At 35.4% G+C, this 16,877-nt stretch overlaps 2 protein-coding genes and 2 pseudogenes across 3 annotated transcripts; 2 read left to right on the top strand and 2 right to left on the bottom strand.

Annotated features, from left to right (window-relative positions):
- The first annotated feature begins 320 nt into the window (after positions 1 to 320).
- Positions 321 to 2,766, top strand: LOC143545862 (putative hexosyltransferase MUCI70; annotated as a pseudogene). The gene is made up of 5 exons (XR_013137513.1): positions 321 to 765; positions 838 to 1,015; positions 1,087 to 1,242; positions 1,852 to 2,126; positions 2,220 to 2,766. The product of XR_013137513.1 is annotated as a putative hexosyltransferase MUCI70 (transcript).
- Positions 2,767 to 3,902: 1,136 nt separating this feature from the next.
- LOC143545877 (exocyst complex component SEC3A-like) lies at positions 3,903 to 11,205 on the top strand. Its single transcript, XM_077037671.1, has 26 exons — positions 3,903 to 4,080; positions 5,507 to 5,577; positions 5,689 to 5,769; positions 5,878 to 5,945; positions 6,040 to 6,142; positions 6,258 to 6,397; positions 6,507 to 6,543; positions 6,610 to 6,774; positions 7,001 to 7,105; positions 7,311 to 7,412; positions 7,487 to 7,618; positions 7,707 to 7,835; positions 7,921 to 8,001; positions 8,083 to 8,157; positions 8,295 to 8,459; positions 8,589 to 8,772; positions 8,881 to 8,939; positions 9,039 to 9,209; positions 9,292 to 9,374; positions 10,018 to 10,099; positions 10,164 to 10,261; positions 10,357 to 10,465; positions 10,562 to 10,630; positions 10,729 to 10,794; positions 10,884 to 10,973; positions 11,095 to 11,205. The coding sequence occupies exons 1-26, from the start codon at positions 3,903 to 3,905 to the stop codon at positions 11,203 to 11,205; spliced, it is 2,754 nt and encodes a 917-aa protein (XP_076893786.1).
- A 536-nt stretch (positions 11,206 to 11,741) lies between these two features.
- LOC143545876 (uncharacterized) lies at positions 11,742 to 14,887 on the bottom strand (annotated as a pseudogene).
- A 300-nt stretch (positions 14,888 to 15,187) lies between these two features.
- Positions 15,188 to 15,962, bottom strand: LOC143545861 (putative isoaspartyl peptidase/L-asparaginase 2). The gene is made up of 2 exons (XM_077037663.1): positions 15,624 to 15,962; positions 15,188 to 15,487 (listed from the first exon to the last, which is right to left on the bottom strand). The coding sequence occupies exons 1-2, from the start codon at positions 15,783 to 15,785 to the stop codon at positions 15,224 to 15,226; spliced, it is 426 nt and encodes a 141-aa protein (XP_076893778.1). The 5' UTR covers positions 15,786 to 15,962; the 3' UTR covers positions 15,188 to 15,223.
- Between the last annotated feature and the right edge of the window lie 915 nt (positions 15,963 to 16,877).

The following is a 16,877-nucleotide window of genomic DNA, read 5'->3' as shown; positions in this document are numbered from 1 at the left end:
TCATTATTTACATTGATTGATTGCTCTGTCGATTTTATTTGTGTTCATGGAACGTTCGTGAACACATTAATTTCTTTAATGAACGAACACGAACATAAAATCTCGTTCGGTAAGTGTTCGTGAACCGTTCATGAACACATTATTTTTTTAACGAACGAACACGAACAAGTTCGTTTACAGCACTATTTTCAGTAGTTTAAGGGGACCTAAATGCAATATTTTTTTTAAGGATCCTACGGGGTTGCGACGTCGTCAGCTGCAATCAACAGATCTCCGGCCGCCCGGCAGGTGTCGTTACTATAAAATAATAAAATATAAATATGTTCAATAAAAGCATATCAATTCCGGTGACGGAGGACCAGCCCGATGAGTTTTCCGGCAAGACATGTTCCTGTCCAGGACGAAAACGCCGGAAATCTGATTTCAGAGGAAAAAGCAGCGATCCAATTTGCAAACAGCTAACGAGACGGTGGCCAATATTACTCTTTATTATTGCCTTACTACTACTACTACTACTCATTTTCCAGGCTTCCAAAATTATATGGAAATCAAGTACCACCAAATCCAGGTTGTTTGAAGCTCCTGCCTCCTGAACAACTTCAAAATATTGATCTCCAGATGAATAAAGATTCACCTGTTCCTATTAAGAAACTAATATATATGTCAGATAATGATACACCTTATGATACAATTTCGCTACACGAGTCGGGGACTACAAAGTTTAATCGTTACCAAACTCTTAATCAGAGAGATCAAAGTTTTAAGGTAATAAGGCTATTGCCTCTTTTAATTCTGGTACATGTTATTGGTTTAATTTGTCGATTACTGATGATACAGGTGAACGAAACTTCATGTGTGCACTGTGGTTTCTACAGTGATAATGGAGGTTTTACGATATCAAATGAAGACAAAAGTTACATGCAAACTTGCAAAAGTGTGGTTTCTACTTGCGCGTTTGGTGGCGGAGATAGATCTTTATCAACCTATTGGGATGACAAATACGTCACTTCAGAAGGTCTGCATATTCAGATACAAAGTTCAAATTAATATAAATGTCCTTGCATTTAAAGTTTTAATGATCTCTAGGTATGCTATGTAGCATTTTGGGATGAAATTACTCTTACAACACAGGAAAAACAGGGGCATATTATTGACAAGGATGGTTTTATTGGAAAGTGGCGTGTTGTTATAGTTAAAAATCTTCCTTTTAGAGATCAAAGGTTGAATGGTAAAATTCCAAAGGTATTGATCTGAGTTTTATTATTTTTTTCTTTATCAAATTAAGGTCTTTATTAGGCTTGTAAACGAACCGAACAAACACTAATGATGCATGATCATGTTCGTTCGTTTAACTATAACCGAACAAACGATTGAACCTGATTAATTAAACGAACGGGGTTTTCTTATTCATGTTCGTTCGCTAACCAAAATGCACGGTTCATGATCATCAACGAAATAACATAGATAAACGAACATAACTGAGTTAAAACCAGTTAATGTAAATGCGAACAACAATGCGCTAATCCTAAAAAGTATTAAAAGCAAACTTCGTTGTAATGAACTTTAAAAATTTAAATGAATATATAATCGAAGTAAACGAATGAAGTCAAAATAATGGATACTAAATGAACGAACATAAACGAGTTAAATGAACAAATGTTCATGAAAATAAATGAAAGAACAAGACATGTGTTCATCTTCGTTTGTTTATTAAAAAAACACTTTTTGTTGAACGGTTCTCGTTTGTTTATTAAAAAAACACTTTTTGTTGAACGGTTCGCGAACCGTTCACTGAATTTTCGGTTAGTTTACAGGCCTCAGTTTCTGTACTGACTAGGGTGATGTCATCAGATGCTGCCACATCGTCTCTTTCCGAATGCAAGATATTCAATATGGGTAGACTCAAAGTCCCAATTTAGGAGAGACCCATTGGGTGTATTTGAGGCACTTTTATGGGTTCAAAATCCGTGCTTGCATTTCTGAACATGGGGCCCGCAGTAACGTGTATGACGAGGCAAAAGCTGTTGTCAAGAAGAACAAAGCCACTCCAGAAGAAGTTGAAGTACAAATTACTCAGTACCAACATGATGGTCTCCCCGAAGACAAAAGATTTAATGGCAAAAAAGGTATAAACAAATAATCAAGGATACCTGAATATGCATATTATCTATTTATTTGTCACATTTTATGAAGTATAATTGTATGCTTATTTTTTGCAGCTTTAAATGAGGCATCTGTGATTGTGAGGGAGCATACTCCAGTAACTAATTTATTTATGTGTCTTTGGTTCAACGAGGTTGTTAGGTTTACTTCTCGTGATCAGCTTAGTTTTCCATATGTTTTGTGGCGGTTAAAGGTGTTAAAAGACATAAATATGTTTCCAGTTTGCACACGGAGAGATTTGGTTAATAGCATGGGTCATATACGCAAGGCCAAGCCTTTAGAATGATTCTTATCCGTTGATCTTGTTACTGTGTGTTATGGTATTTTTGTGGAACACACGTGTGCGGAAGCTATTTTTGGTATTATTATTTGTGTAGTTGTAATGTATACTGCATAGTCGGTATAGGTTTGACCAAAGCTAGGTGGGTGTAGATATCTTCTTTATCATGTTAATTCTTTGGCCTTTGGGTCCGATTTGGCATCATCGAACTGATTCGCTTAATTTTATGTTTGTAGTTTTTTCTTTTAATTGAAGTTGTTTTTGGATTTGGTCTCTTTGTTTGACCTGCACTTGGTATTTGCTATAATGAGTGAATGACTAATGTAATAGATTAATGTGCCTAAAAAGTTGAAAACATACCGTATCAAACACGGGAAATTAACTGAATATCTTGCAGCAATTTCTAACACACCTCTGATAGTGAAAATGTTAAAAGACCAAATTCGTAATTATCAAATGTGAGGACTCATATCTATATAAGTGTACCACATATGTTGGTATACGCCCGTATTAGGCTTGTATATGTCTATATAAGGCTTGTACATGTCTATGTAGGGCACATATACACCCGTAGAGAACATGTATACACCATTATAAGGCTTCTTTTGGTGCGATATACGCAAATATAATTAAGACAACAAATGAGATGTTATACATCTCAATAAAGTACACAGTCGTTTACAAAATGTTATACACTCATACATCTTACGACTAATGGGTTGATTTGATAACCAATATATCCGAAAATTTATGAGGGGAAAGGGGTGTTACTTATAAGCACACTCAAGAATGTTGTGCATAGCAATGTGTCAACTCCAAAGGGGCAGGGGTATGTATTTAGCAGGTTAGGGTTTGCAATTCAGAAAGAGGCGGCGGCGCAGCTTGTTGCCCGCCTACCTGCTATATTGATGTAATATCTATGTTTCTATGTATTGTAGTTGAATTTTAAAGAAAAAAAAAAGAATGTTCATATTAACCTGTAAAAATTACTATTGCTTCCAAAAGTGTAAAACCGTAACCTTGAGAGTTAATTACACCGATGGTCCATTTGGTATTGGGCAGTATTACACATAGCCTCCCTAAAAGTTTGAAACCGTAACCCATGAGGTCCCTGTTATAATTAGATGAGTTAGCTCTTCCAGTTAAGTCGGCATGAAATGACTAAAGTGCCCCTACTCCTAAAATGCGTAATTTTGTTACGATACGTGCATGGAGTCACAAACAAACAGTTGATGAGGATGAGCTTGCGTCCGTACATCTGGCATGAGGATTAATATTATTATTATTATTATTATTATTATTATTGCGATGTGATGTGATGAAGACGACGCTTAAGAACAGATCTCCATCTATCTGAGTAAATTTTCTCACAAATTCATTCTCTAAGATCCAAATTAGATTTTAAACAAAATTTGTATATGGTTTCCAGATAACAGAGAGCTAGGAAGAAGAAGAAGAAATGGCGAAATCTACCGCCGACGATAAAGAGCTCCGGCGAGCGTGCGAAGCCGCAATCGACGGCACGAAACAGAAGATAATAATGTCGATTCGTGTTGCCAAAAGCAAAGGTGCATGGGGCAAAGGTAAAATTGGCAAAGGCGCGCAGATCGCTAAACCTAGGGTTCTTGCCGTCTCCAGTAAGTGCTAACATTATATTATTATTATTATTATTCATTTGGTAATCAGTCTGTTTGTTTGTAGTCATATATACCAGTGTATTTAGTCTGAAGCAAGTGGCAGCATTACTCAATATATACGACTGTTATGTTAATTGTAAATTATTTCACTAATAGGAGGGGAATTGAATTGATGAAGATGCATGTTATAATTGAGATAACTAGATGTGCTTATATGGGCCCTCTTTGATGTGTGCGCATCTAATGTATATATGTGTGATTGGTCCTCCCGGGGCAAAAGTGAAAGACAAGGGTGCATGCACTAATCAGCCGATGGTTGAGTGTTATGTGCCTTATGCCCAAGACTTGATACAAAACTACTATCGAGTCGGAGGTTTCACCGGAAGCAGCCTCTCTATTCGTACGAGGTAGGGGTAAGGCTGTCTACATCTTACCGTCCTCGAGACGAGACCCTACTATAGCTTTGCTATTGATGGGATTTACTGAGTACGATGATGACGATGAAGATGTGCTTATACATGCATATCTGTATGACACAGAAGATGATCATGTTGGAAGGAAAAATAAGTATATATGATGACTACTTGCAAGCTCGTCTCCGAGATTTTGAGCTAAGACGAGTATTAAATGTGGGCCTTATATAGAATTTTTTTCATACCTTTTGGTCTAATAAAATATGAATGGACTAATTGCTAAATTATTAGGCCTTTTTTTCCCTTCAATTTTTAAAATTAATTTCACTTGTTAATGTTTTTTTTAAAAAAATCTTTATGTATAAAGTTAAAATTTAAAAATTTTATGTCCTGAACCAAAACCGTGCCCTAAACGTGCGCCAAGCCTAGAATGAGGTCTTGGTCGTACCTGATTATTTCAATGGTAAATACCTCATACAAGCACAAATGGTGGAATTGAGTTCTCTATAATGGCCCTTTCTTTGTAATATTTAGCATTAAGTTGTGATATATGTAACTTAAATTAATTAAAGCTTCTAGATCTGATTTCATTTTTGTTCTGTGAGCTGCTTGCTTCAGTAGCTTTTAGATCTGATTTCACCCAACAAATTTTCAATCTAATGAATTTCTTGGTCCAAAATAACCGTGTGACCGGTTTATCACTTAACTCATCATCATCATCATCATCATCATCGTACTCAGTATATCCCACCAATAGCAAAGCTATGGTAGGGTCTGAGGAGGGTAAGATGTAGGCAGCCTTACCTCTACCCCATAGGGATAGAGAGGCTGCTTCCGGTGAGACCCCCGGCTCGATAGTAGTTTTGCATCAAGCCTTGGACATAAGGCACATAGCACTCAATCATCGGGACACCGGCTGATCGGTGCATGTACCCTTATCTTTCAGCTCGGTTTATCACTTAACTATATATATTATTTGTTACCTTGGTTTTGATTATCTGTGCCTTATGCAGCAAAAAATAAAGGTTCAAAAACTAAGGCGTTTCTCCGTGTCTTTAAGTATACAACTGGTACTGGTCTTGAGGTATATACAGAACTTTCTTTTTAATACATCTGTATAGTTGTCTTGTATACGTGTATTGCTTTGCTGATTAAGAGAATATCAATTTATTTCTGCAAATTCATACATGTGTAGCAAGCAAAAGTATACAAGTTAAAGCGTCTTGGGAAGGTGGAGTTATTTACTAATGACCCCACTGGATGCACATTTACGCTGGTAAGGCTTATTTTCCATATTCTAGTTTTTTTTTCTTTTCAAAGAAGTTGGGTTTTCCATTCAAGTTAATTGTTGTATTACTTCCTGCATGAACTAATCTTCCAACAGGGTTTTGATAATCTTAAACACCAGAGAGTTGTTCCTGCTCAGTGGACCATGCGAAATCTTGATGACAGGTAATTTATCCCAGTTCCATTTACTTTAACCCTTAATATTATTAACAAGCTTGTCTATCATCACTCTATCATTGCCTTGCATTTTCTTGACTAGGAATCATATATTGGTCTGTATTCTTAATATCTGCAAGGATGCATCGGGTCATCTACCGAAAGTTGTTGGTATTGATATTGTGGAGTTAGCCCTTTGGGCTAAGGTGTGTACACATTTTACAAGTCATCATGTTTATGTAGAAACATTTATGTCACTGCCTGTATCTTTTGTTTGTATAACATATGTTTTGCAACATTGTGCTTTTACTAATTTTGTAGGAACATGCGTCGAAAGCTTCTAAACAACAGAATTTTGTAGATGGACCTTCTGGAGATGTGTTTACAGAAGGCGACGCCACAGTTGAAAATGAACTTGTGTCACAAGCAGAAGAAGAGGACATGGAAGCTCTTCTAAACACGTACGTGTATATTTTTTGTTTATCTTACTACATATGATAATTGTCATATGACATGCCTCTGCATTTCAATATAGCTGGTATGCATATAAATAAAACTTTTAATTTGTAGTTTTGTACGCATATACTTAATAATGCTGCATCAGAAGGTATAGTATGTTTCTTTCTTTAAATACTGGAATGTCCAAAAGTTTTGTGAGGTTTTATATTATAAGGTCATTGTATATGTTTATGATGATGGTGGTAATGGCATTGTGCATAGATATATGATTAGCATTGAGGAAGCAGAAGTCTTATCGGAAAGGCTAAAACGGGAATTGCATGCTTTGGAAGCAGCAAATGTGCATGCAATTTTGGAAAGTGAGCCTTTGGTAACTGAGGTAATTTCTCATAATAGAGGTCAACTCGGCAAAATATATAATTCTTGGAATGGCTATAGGCTTCTTTTATGGATATTAAAACTATTTAACTCGTTATGATTCATGTTGCACGATCGCCATATAACATGGATTCCATTTAGTAAAGAACTGTATAATAAGCTATCTTTCTTATTAAAAGCCATGTTTACTTTCTGAATTTCATATTTTATGTTTTATGCTTCTGCAGGTGTTGCAGGGGCTTGAGTCAGCCGCAATATGTGTCGAAGACATGGATGAATGGCTGGCACTTTTTAATGTGAAACTCAGACATATGCGAGAGGACATCCAGGCGGTATGGATCGCATGACATTATGCTAGACTATATTTTATATCACCGTTTTATTCCTTTCTTATATTGATTTTTTAAATGTAGAAAAGAACATGCTTACACATTGTTGCAGGCTAATGCATGTTCCCTTTCTTTTATTAATTGTTTACCAACAGTCGTTTTGTGGTTTATACTGTTAAATCCATCAAATATCAATTTGTGATCACAGATAGAAGCACGCAACAACAAGCTGGAACTACAGTCTTTAAATTATAAATCTTTAGTTGTGGAATTAGATAAGCTTCATGTGAAACTGCATATCCCTTCGGAGGTATATTATTTTCAGCCACTACTAACTTATTCAATCGTACATTCGATAATGATACATGACTGTATTCATAACAGATTTCAGATTGTCTAGCCGGAGGCTCGTTTGACCTGAAATCCCTGAATAAATACATCGAGGCATGTGAATGGCTTAGAAGTGCCTCGCGAGGTATTGATGCATTGGATCCCAGCTATGCAAAAGCGAGAGCTGTATGTTCATTGCTTTTCTATAATTTTTTTGTTAATAATGTTTGGTTTGATGTGGAAAATGGTAGTGTTTTATGCATTTCTGTCACAGGTTAAGGAAAAGAGGGCAGAACTTGACATAATAAAGTTGACTTTTGTACGATTAGCCTGCGAGTTTTTGAGGGACTTTTTTGTTAATATGGTGGATTCTCTGATGAGTGATAAAAGAAACTTCACTCAGGTTTGTTTCTTAGTGTGCCTTTTAATTTCTGAACTTATAGACTTCATGAATGCAATAAATCTTATAACCATCTGATGTTGTGCAGCGTGGGAAACTAAAGGCACCTAATCATGTTGATATTCAAAACAAATGCAGAACTTATGCGCGTCTGTTGCATCACCTGAAGGTTAATTACATGGCAACTTCACTTTACTTATTGGTTTATATCTATAACTATGAATAACATATATATATGGTGTATTATCAGATTCTTGATAAAAGTAGCTTGCCTCCTTTGAGGAAAACGTATTGTAATTCAGTTAATCAGCTTTTACGGCATGAGGTAAAAACAGTTGAAATATTATTTGCATTCAAGTTTGATGAATTAGTAGGAATTTAAATGTGCGTGCCACATATGCATTTAAAATCTATACTGATGTCCTCTTTTGGTTTTTAAAATTTATTACGGTCTAATATTAGGCTCATGAATTTGCTAACGAGCTTCGTACTGGTACTAAAGCACCAAAAGTACAAAGTGTTTGGTTTGAAGGTTCCAGTGCCCCCAACATAAACGTAAACACTTCTATGGTTTCTGAAGCTTATTCCAAAATGCTAGAGACTTTTATCCCGCTCCTTGTCGATGAGGTGTGAACAAAGCTCATCTCTCCTTAACTCTCTCCGCCTCTCTCTCTCTCTCTCTACACACACACACATACATAATACATACATATTATATCTGTATGTTTGTGTGACATTTTTGGTTCTTGGATAAAGATTCGTATTCCATTTTATCTTCTTCTGTCTATGCTTTTAACTTTACTGTTTCTTAAGCTGCAGAGTTCATTTTTATCGTTTTTTATGCGCTTTGAAGTTTCAACACCTGATCCACCAAGTATTCATGATGAAGATGATGAGGACTATTTAAGCATGATGGAGGATGATGAAGATGGCATCAAGGGTAATAACAATAATAATAGTAATAAAAAATAATAATATGTGCTAAAGTTAGTTCTTTTTTGCTCATGTAATAAATACCAGTTTGAGCTTTGTATTTGGAATCATGCAGGTGCAGTGGACCTGGGGGCATTAAATGAGTCACTCTGTGATTTACTAGATGGGATACAAGTAACTACAAGATGTTTATGGTTAATACTATAATTGTACAAGAGACAATACTCACTCTTTTGAGTTTTGTAAGTTTAAGTGTTCCTTGTTGACTTTCAGGATGACTTCTTTGCAACAGTGGAGTGGGCCCACAAGATTGATCCTTTGCTGTGCATATCAATGCATGCTATAACAAACCGATATACTTCTGATTTGAAATCAGAAACATCCGGATATGTGCGCCTCTTACTTGTCGCATTGGAAGATAGAATCAGTACATTATTTGTCCGTGTAAGCTACACCTATTATTATTATACCAGTTTAGATTCAAAGTCATATTAATTTGTCAATCAGTTTGTAACGTATATTGCAGTTTGTAGATGACGCTCGTTACCAGATAGAAAAGAATGAGAAAAATGCTAAACAATCGAGCACTGTCATGCCATTTATACCTAGGTAAAGTATACATGTTTTTTACTCCTGTTGCTGCAATTTGATGTTAGTCACTGACACGTTTGCCCTTAGTACCAATTATTTTTATACAATTTCTAGCCTTGTAAACGAATCAGACAAGCACGAACGGAGCATGCATGTGTTCGTTCGTTCGTTCGTTAACTTTAACCGGACAAACAATCGAACACAAACAGTTAAACGCGCGTGGTTTTCTTGTTCTTGTTCGCTCGTTAAGAAATGAACATGTTTGTGCTCGTTTATGGTAACAATATAAACGAACAATTTTACGAACGTAAATGAAGGAACATAAATGAACATATATTAATAAACATAACTATGCTAAAATAAGTAAAAGTAACGTGAAGAACAATGTGTTTGGCCTAAAAAGTTAGTCAATGGTGTAATGGGGAAAAAATATTTAAATGAATATATTAACGAATGTAAACTTCCAAACTTAAACAAACATAAATGAACGGACACAAGCGAATTTAAATGAACGAACATAAAGGAATGAATCTTTTTGTTCATGTTTGTTAGTTTATTAAATAAACCAACTTCCTGTCAAATGGTTTATGAACTGTTCCCTGAGCGTTCGGTACGTTTACATGCCTAACTACTCCAGTTGTGTTGTATTGCTTCAATGTAGATTTGCATTACTTGCCACCCGTATGGAACAATATATCAAGGGGCAATCTAGGGATTTGGTCGATCAAGCATATGTTAAAATTGTGAGCACTTTAACTAATTGCTAATCTAAAATATAACAAACTGATGGTGAATATTATTTGACAGATCGGGGTTATGTTTGTGACGCTGGATAATATTTCCCAGGGCAGTGTAAAACACCCGGATATTTTTCTTTTAGAAAACTATGCAGCATTCCAAAATAGGTATTGATGTAGTATACCCATGTTAATTAATTAATGCAATATAATTTTCTTGATCATGGTTACATTAGATGCTGATGAGAAGCAGTTCTATGCAGTCTGTATGACCTGGCCAATTGTGTGCCAACTTTAGCTAAATTTTATCATCAAGCAAGTGATGCATATGAACAATCTTGCACGCGTCATATGAGTGTTATCATATACTATGTAAGTTATTAGTTAATTACACCTGTATGGCACTATAACATATCATGTTTCTTATTGACAATCTTGTATCCTTTTGCTTTCTTTCAATATTTGCAGGAATTTGAGCGCCTTTTCCAGTTTGCTCGAAAAGTTGAGGATCTTTTGTTAACTATTACCCCAGAAGAGGTAAGCGTGGATATTTGTTTCCATGTTTTTCTACTTAAATTTGCATAACCATGTGATGTTGCATTGATGCTAATTACTTTTTTTTTTGATAATTACAGGTTCCATTTCAAGTTGGAATGTCAAAATCAGATCTTAGAAAGGTGGTTAAATCCGGCTTAACAGGGGTGAGATAGAAAATTAAAATTTCAAATAAATTGCATCCTGTTAGTTTTAACTTCTATTGATGCTTTACTGAGACTACTTGTGTACACAGGTTGACAAACACATCACTGCAATGCATAAGAAACTGATGAAAAACTTGACCTCTGAGGAACTGTTTCCAATACTATGGGACAAATGCAAGGTATTGTGGCTTTGCAAATAAAAAAAATCTAATAAATTTGTGTTTTGTGATATAATCAAGTTTTTAATAATGAAGCTTGACGCTTTACATACAACAATAACTTCATTATGAAAACACGCAGAAAGAATTTCTGGACAAGTATGAAAGCTTTGCTCAACTTGCTACAAAAGTCTACCCGACTGAAAACATTCCATCTGTTGTAGAAATTCGAGACATTTTAGGATCGATCTAGAGTACTTGTTCACGTGTCCCTTTCTGAAAGTCAAAGGTATGTTCGTTGACTGCAATCCGCTTCTCATTGCTCAGTTTAACTGCTCATGTTTCAGTAATACTCGTTTTCTTAATCACAGTTAAATTTGATAATGGTAGTTTAGAGGTCATTATTACTACGGGAAGATCGATTTTCTTAACATTTTAATGGTTTGCAGATTGAATGAGATCCATTTTGTGGCGTACTAATTTGAAATTTGGTGGCCATTGTTCAAGATCCCATAGATTTTTTTTTGGCATACTAATCTGAATTCCAATATGCGGTCCTTTGGTTTTTCTATATTGATGAGGTCTAAACTTGTATTTGATTTTAGATTTTGTTTTTCTTCATTTTCATAATGTTTTGGCTTTAGTATTGCTGCCTTAATTTTTTTTTATTATTATTTTTTTTTTGACAAAAATAATATTCTTATAGTTATAGGAGGGGATCATTTTGTAGAACTGCAGCATAAAAGATGGAAAAGATTGCTCTTTAAAAGAAATGACCAGATATGAATTTAAATAACTATATAAATGCATGAATTGATAGCATCAATTAACGATTGCTGCGCTTTTAAGAATGAAATGAAATCAATCAAAATGAAGGAATTTGTTACATGATCAGGCTCGATACGCCATTTGTCAAAAATTCTATGATGGATTAATTATAAGTGCAAACAACCATGGTAGAGAGAGTTGAATCCGAAACTCCATAAATATAACCACCATTATTTTTCACCTCCATCAAATAATTTAATGCTTCCTCTGTGATGTCTTCCCCAGGTGTAAGTAGTGGGATTCCCGGCGGGTATGGGCATACTAACTCCCCACACACTTTCCCAACACATTCTTCAAACCTCACGTTCTTTTTACTAGCGAAGAAGGCGTCTCGAGGGCTCAATCGCATGCTAGCTTTCGTTTCAATTAGAGGCTGTATATTCTTTACTCGATGTGATTTACTAGTTTGAGATATATGGTTTAACCCGGACACAAGTCTCGTAATATCATCCCTATTGGTACCTAGATTTACCACAAATATGACACAACGTGTCCCATCAAGTTCAGCAATCATTCCATAATCTTTTACTAAGATATTATAAACTTCAAAACCAGATATACCAAGCTTCCACACCCCAACGGCAATTCTTAAAGGGTCGGTCTCAAAAGTAGATGCTTAAGGACCGTCATTCCAGGAATCCTTTCTATAAGACCTTTTGCTTCCATGGCTAGTTCAACCGGTTTGTTAAAAATGGTCTTTGGGTGTTCACTTATTTGAGCTGTTGCAGCATCTAAGGAAGCTAAAAGAATAAAGCTAGGACTTGTGCTTTGAAGGGTTTCAAGGCACTTGCATATTCTGACTCTATCAACAATATTTCCTGACATATGTAACATTGAAGATTGCGTGAGAGACCCCAACACCTTGTGGGTTGATTGTACCGATATATCAGCCCCGTGATGAAGAGCTGAAAGTTGTAATGTGGTTTCATGAAAGCGTAAGTGGGCTCCGTGGGCCTCATCTACAATAAGCGGAATGTTGTGAGAATGACACAAGGCGGAAATTTGTTCTAGATTGCTACAAACGCCATGATAAGTTGGAGAGGTGATGAAAACAGCGGATGCTTTTCGACCTTCAGCATCCAATTCATTTATTGCCTTTTCCACCTGCCATACAAAATCATCAAAAATACTATTTTAATTAACGACTTTATCAATGTAGCGATTAACCTTTTTAATTTATCAAAATATTCATCCAACAAGTTGACGCACGTGACATTATATTAGATCCTACACCTCTTTTGTCACATGACTGCACAAATACGTCCTCCGGAAATTATAAATAAAAAACCTTTTTCACACTATTCTTATATTAATAAAGACATGAGCACAATCAATATTCCTTAAGTCTAAAAAAAAGTTGAATTCAATATAAAGTTCCTAAAAGTATAATTTAATTTCTAACATTTTTTAATACTTTTTCAAACAAAAACTTCTTTCATTAATTATTATAATATTATAAAAAAAACTTTTTATTTTTTAAAAATATTACAAAACTTAAAACATTGAAAACGTGTTTATAATCTTTGTGGTACCAACTTTAATAAGAATATACAAATCCTGCTCACTTGAGAACATGGTCAAAGCTAAAAGGTTAGTTTGGTCAACTAGATGATTTTCACCATACAATAATGAATATTTTGGTCAAATTAATATGTAACTATAATGATTTTCTTTTAGAAAATGTAACTTGCCTGTGATGGAGTGATGCCCCAAGCCATATCCCAGTCCAAATCATATTCTACATTGATGTACTTTGGTATTGCACCGGATAACACCATACCGGAAAATGCGGATTTATGTGAGTTTCTTTGAATAATCAGGGTACCCCCTGGTGAACAAGTAGCCATAATAGCTGCTTGAATCCCACTTGTGGTACCTCCAATTAAGAACCATGTCTCTTTAGCTCCAAACACTTTAGCTGCATTTTTTTGTGCCTCCAAAATGGGGCCCTCGGGGTCATTAATGTTATCGAGCTGCAGTGTCGAAGTAGTGTCCAAATTGAAGGCCTCTATTCCAATGACCGAAGACAACGAAGATGGAGCTGCACGACCCCGGTGATGACCGGGAAAGTGAAAACATGCAATATCTTGTGCAGCTAATGCCTTTAGTCTGTTAACCAATGGAGTGTTTTCTGAATCTTGAGAATCAGAAATAACTATATTACCATTGACAGGTTTTTTCTCATCCTTGTTCCGTAGGGTTTCATTCTCTTTTTCCTACAAAATGTTAAACATAAATTCATACAGAGCTCGTGCTTTGAAAATAAAAAAAAACATGCATGTTATTTCATGTTGGATTAATGTTTGCATGCATGATATCAGTTTTAATTTTGATACATACATACTTGTATGAAAAAAGATTTAAGTCTATATTAGGCTTATTTGTAATAGTTGTTTCTATAAATGGTTAAAGTTTATTACATCAAGATTTAAAAAAAAAAAATGATATTCATTTCATGATGTCTTAATGTTTGCATGATATCAGTTTTAATTTTAATACTTATTTGTATCAATAAAATTCAAGTCGGGGCGGATCTAGCATAAGTTGGGCCGCGCTACCTATTAACTTTCTTGGCGAAATACATTTTTAGTGCAAAATATGTTTTTTATCTTCATTTTATGTATTGGCTCCCTTTGAAAAAAAAATAGCCCGCGCTACCCTCAACTTTTCTTCTAGATTCATCACTTATTATATATTTTAGTCTTTTTTATATAATTTGTTTTTTTGTTTGCCATTCTTTATCAATACATCATTCGCAGTCTAGAGAGAAGATTTAAACAAACAACGTACTGTTCAATAAGAATGAAATAGAAAACTGCTAGCTTTTACCTGAGAACTAGATTTTCTTGATGTTCCATTGACACTCTGCAACATCAATAGCTGAAATTTAGTTTGTGAAATCCTCTAATAATAAAAATAAAAAATAAAAATATATATTGTATTGAATCTTTGTCATAATTAAACAACAATAGTACTTTAAATTAAATCAATTATTTTTTTTAACAACCGACAAAGCCCGGGTAGAACCCACTGGCAAAAGACCATCCTTGCTCACGATTGCGGACAAAACTGGTGACTTGCCCGCAACCAAGTATAGGGAAATCCATGATTAGATATCTTGACTGTTTTTATTATTTTATTAGTCCTAAATGATCTAAACAGGTTTATGAATTAGTCATATATATCGAGTCATGATATGAGTTGTAATCAAGTTTTGAACTGTTTTCTTTGTTAATAGAATCATAGAGTTTATTCCAAAAGTAACATTTTATTCCATTCATCAGCGTGTCTAATCTCTGCATTGTTATTATGTTAGCAGATGTCGCCCTTGTTAATTAATAGCGGTTTTCATGACAACGTTCACTTTTAAGCCTCGTTCTTGACACAAAGTTTAAGACCAATATATCGCACCTGCCATGAGTTACAACCCCGTTTAAAAACTTTTAAGTGGACAAGCAAAATAAGGTCGTTACCATTTGTTTAGCGAAATCTTCGGCGCCCGAGAACGCAAGATACGAGTGCGGGGATTGGTCCATAACAAGCCGAGCTAGCGAAACAGGGTTCTTCACGGTGGTGAGACCCGACACCGCCCCGCATCGTCTACCAACACCATCCATGATGCTCGCTTCCATCTCAACCGTTCCCTTCTCCGTAAGCGCAGATCCACGGCCCGAATTGAATCTCGGATCGGTTTCCAACTCACGAACCTACACCATTGTTCATATTAATCGCTAATCATGCAAAACAACTTATCTATATATTAATTTATATGTTCCATTAAACTCAAAACGATTACAATAAAATTAATCTATAACATTTGCAAAATAGATTACTGATTCATACCACTAGTTCAACAACATCGATGGCCGAAGCGGAGGATCGAAGAGCGGATATGCCGAGATTAAGGCAGCGGGTAAGCAATTGTTTGGCTTGTTCTTGACGCTCGGTTGGAAGGTTAGGGTCAACAACGGCACCACCGTGCACAGCTATAGCCCACCCAACCATTTTTGCGGCTCTCTAACTCTAAACACACAAACACTAGCTCTATGTTAGGTTTGTGTGTTTTAAGGAATATATGATGAGTGGCAATGACTAGGGTTGATGAAGGCTTGTATTTATAGACAGATGAGGATTCCAAATGTTGGATTCAATTGAATTTTTTTATTTTTTAAAGTACAATCCCAGCTCTAATAGTGTGTGGCTCTTGTGTTCTATAAATGTGTCCGGTCCGAGTCACGGTTCTCTTGCTCATTGGCTCACTCATTATAATATAAATAAATTATAATATATAGCGTACATCGTACTTTTTGATTACAGGGTAGTTTTAAATAACTCACCGCTTTAAACTCGATTGAAAAAATGTTGCTTAACTTTTAGCACGGGTATAAACAAGCCGAATCAGCTCAGTTTATAAACGAGTTAAGTTCAAGCCAATGTTATAACTTAAAGTGTATAGTATACTTTTTAATAAGTGGATATTTCTGATTAGCTCATGGCGTTAACCGAAAAAATCGCTCAAAGTTGGTTATAAAAGAACCAAACCGGCTCAGTTTCTAAGCGAGTTGAGTCCAAGACTCCGAGCCAAAGACCGGACAGGTTGTTATAGTATACAGTCAGTGTATATATACTTTTTAAGTAGTGGGTAGTTCCATACACGTGGGAGGAGTCACGTGTCTGGTTGGTAGAGGTCAGCAGGTTTTCATTGGGTTCCGTCAGGGGAGATCCTCATGTACTGTTGGCCCGACACAGGATTCGTCAAGAGATTCTTCAAGTGGAAGTATTTTATTTCATGTCTTCTGAATATCCAATTTGTCTTTTTCTGTCTCACCTGCTACATTATTATGCCATATACATTGAACATGCATGTGTAAATATTACTAGTGGTAGAATCAGGAAAAACTTTATAAGATCGGAAGAGAATCAGACTGAAATTTTAACATATGTATACATTTAAAAAAATATTTTTTTCAAAGGGTTCGGCTGACCCCTATATAGTGTAGGTCAGTCCCAATGTATATATGTGATTTCCTTACCATACAAAGAGATTTGTTTACAAGCTTAAAGACTCTTTAAAGACTTACTTTGTACATAGAATGG

Source organism: Bidens hawaiensis, unplaced genomic scaffold (assembly GCF_021521415.1).
Source record: "Bidens hawaiensis isolate Kalapana, Puna unplaced genomic scaffold, B.hawaiensis_p1.1 tig00014095_1, whole genome shotgun sequence".
Classification (NCBI taxonomy): Eukaryota; Viridiplantae; Streptophyta; class Magnoliopsida; order Asterales; family Asteraceae; genus Bidens; species Bidens hawaiensis.
This window is presented reverse-complemented; position numbering and strand designations above follow the sequence as displayed.

What these genes read in the sequence shown, in the direction of transcription:
- LOC143545877 (XM_077037671.1), top strand. Translation starts at nt 3,903, where the DNA reads ATGGCGAAATCTACCGCCGACGATAAAGAGCTCCGGCGAGCGTGCGAA. An exon ending in TGATGAAGATGGCATCAAGG is followed by an intron (nt 8,773 to 8,880) that starts GTAATAACAATA and finishes GGAATCATGCAG; the next exon opens with GTGCAGTGGACCTGGGGGCA. An exon ending in TAACTATTACCCCAGAAGAG is followed by an intron (nt 10,631 to 10,728) that starts GTAAGCGTGGAT and finishes TGATAATTACAG; the next exon opens with GTTCCATTTCAAGTTGGAAT.
- LOC143545861 (XM_077037663.1), bottom strand. Translation starts at nt 15,785, where the DNA reads ATGGTTGGGTGGGCTATAGCTGTGCACGGTGGTGCCGTTGTTGACCCT. An exon ending in TCGATGTTGTTGAACTAGTG is followed by an intron (nt 15,488 to 15,623) that starts GTATGAATCAGT and finishes ACAATGGTGTAG; the next exon opens with GTTCGTGAGTTGGAAACCGA.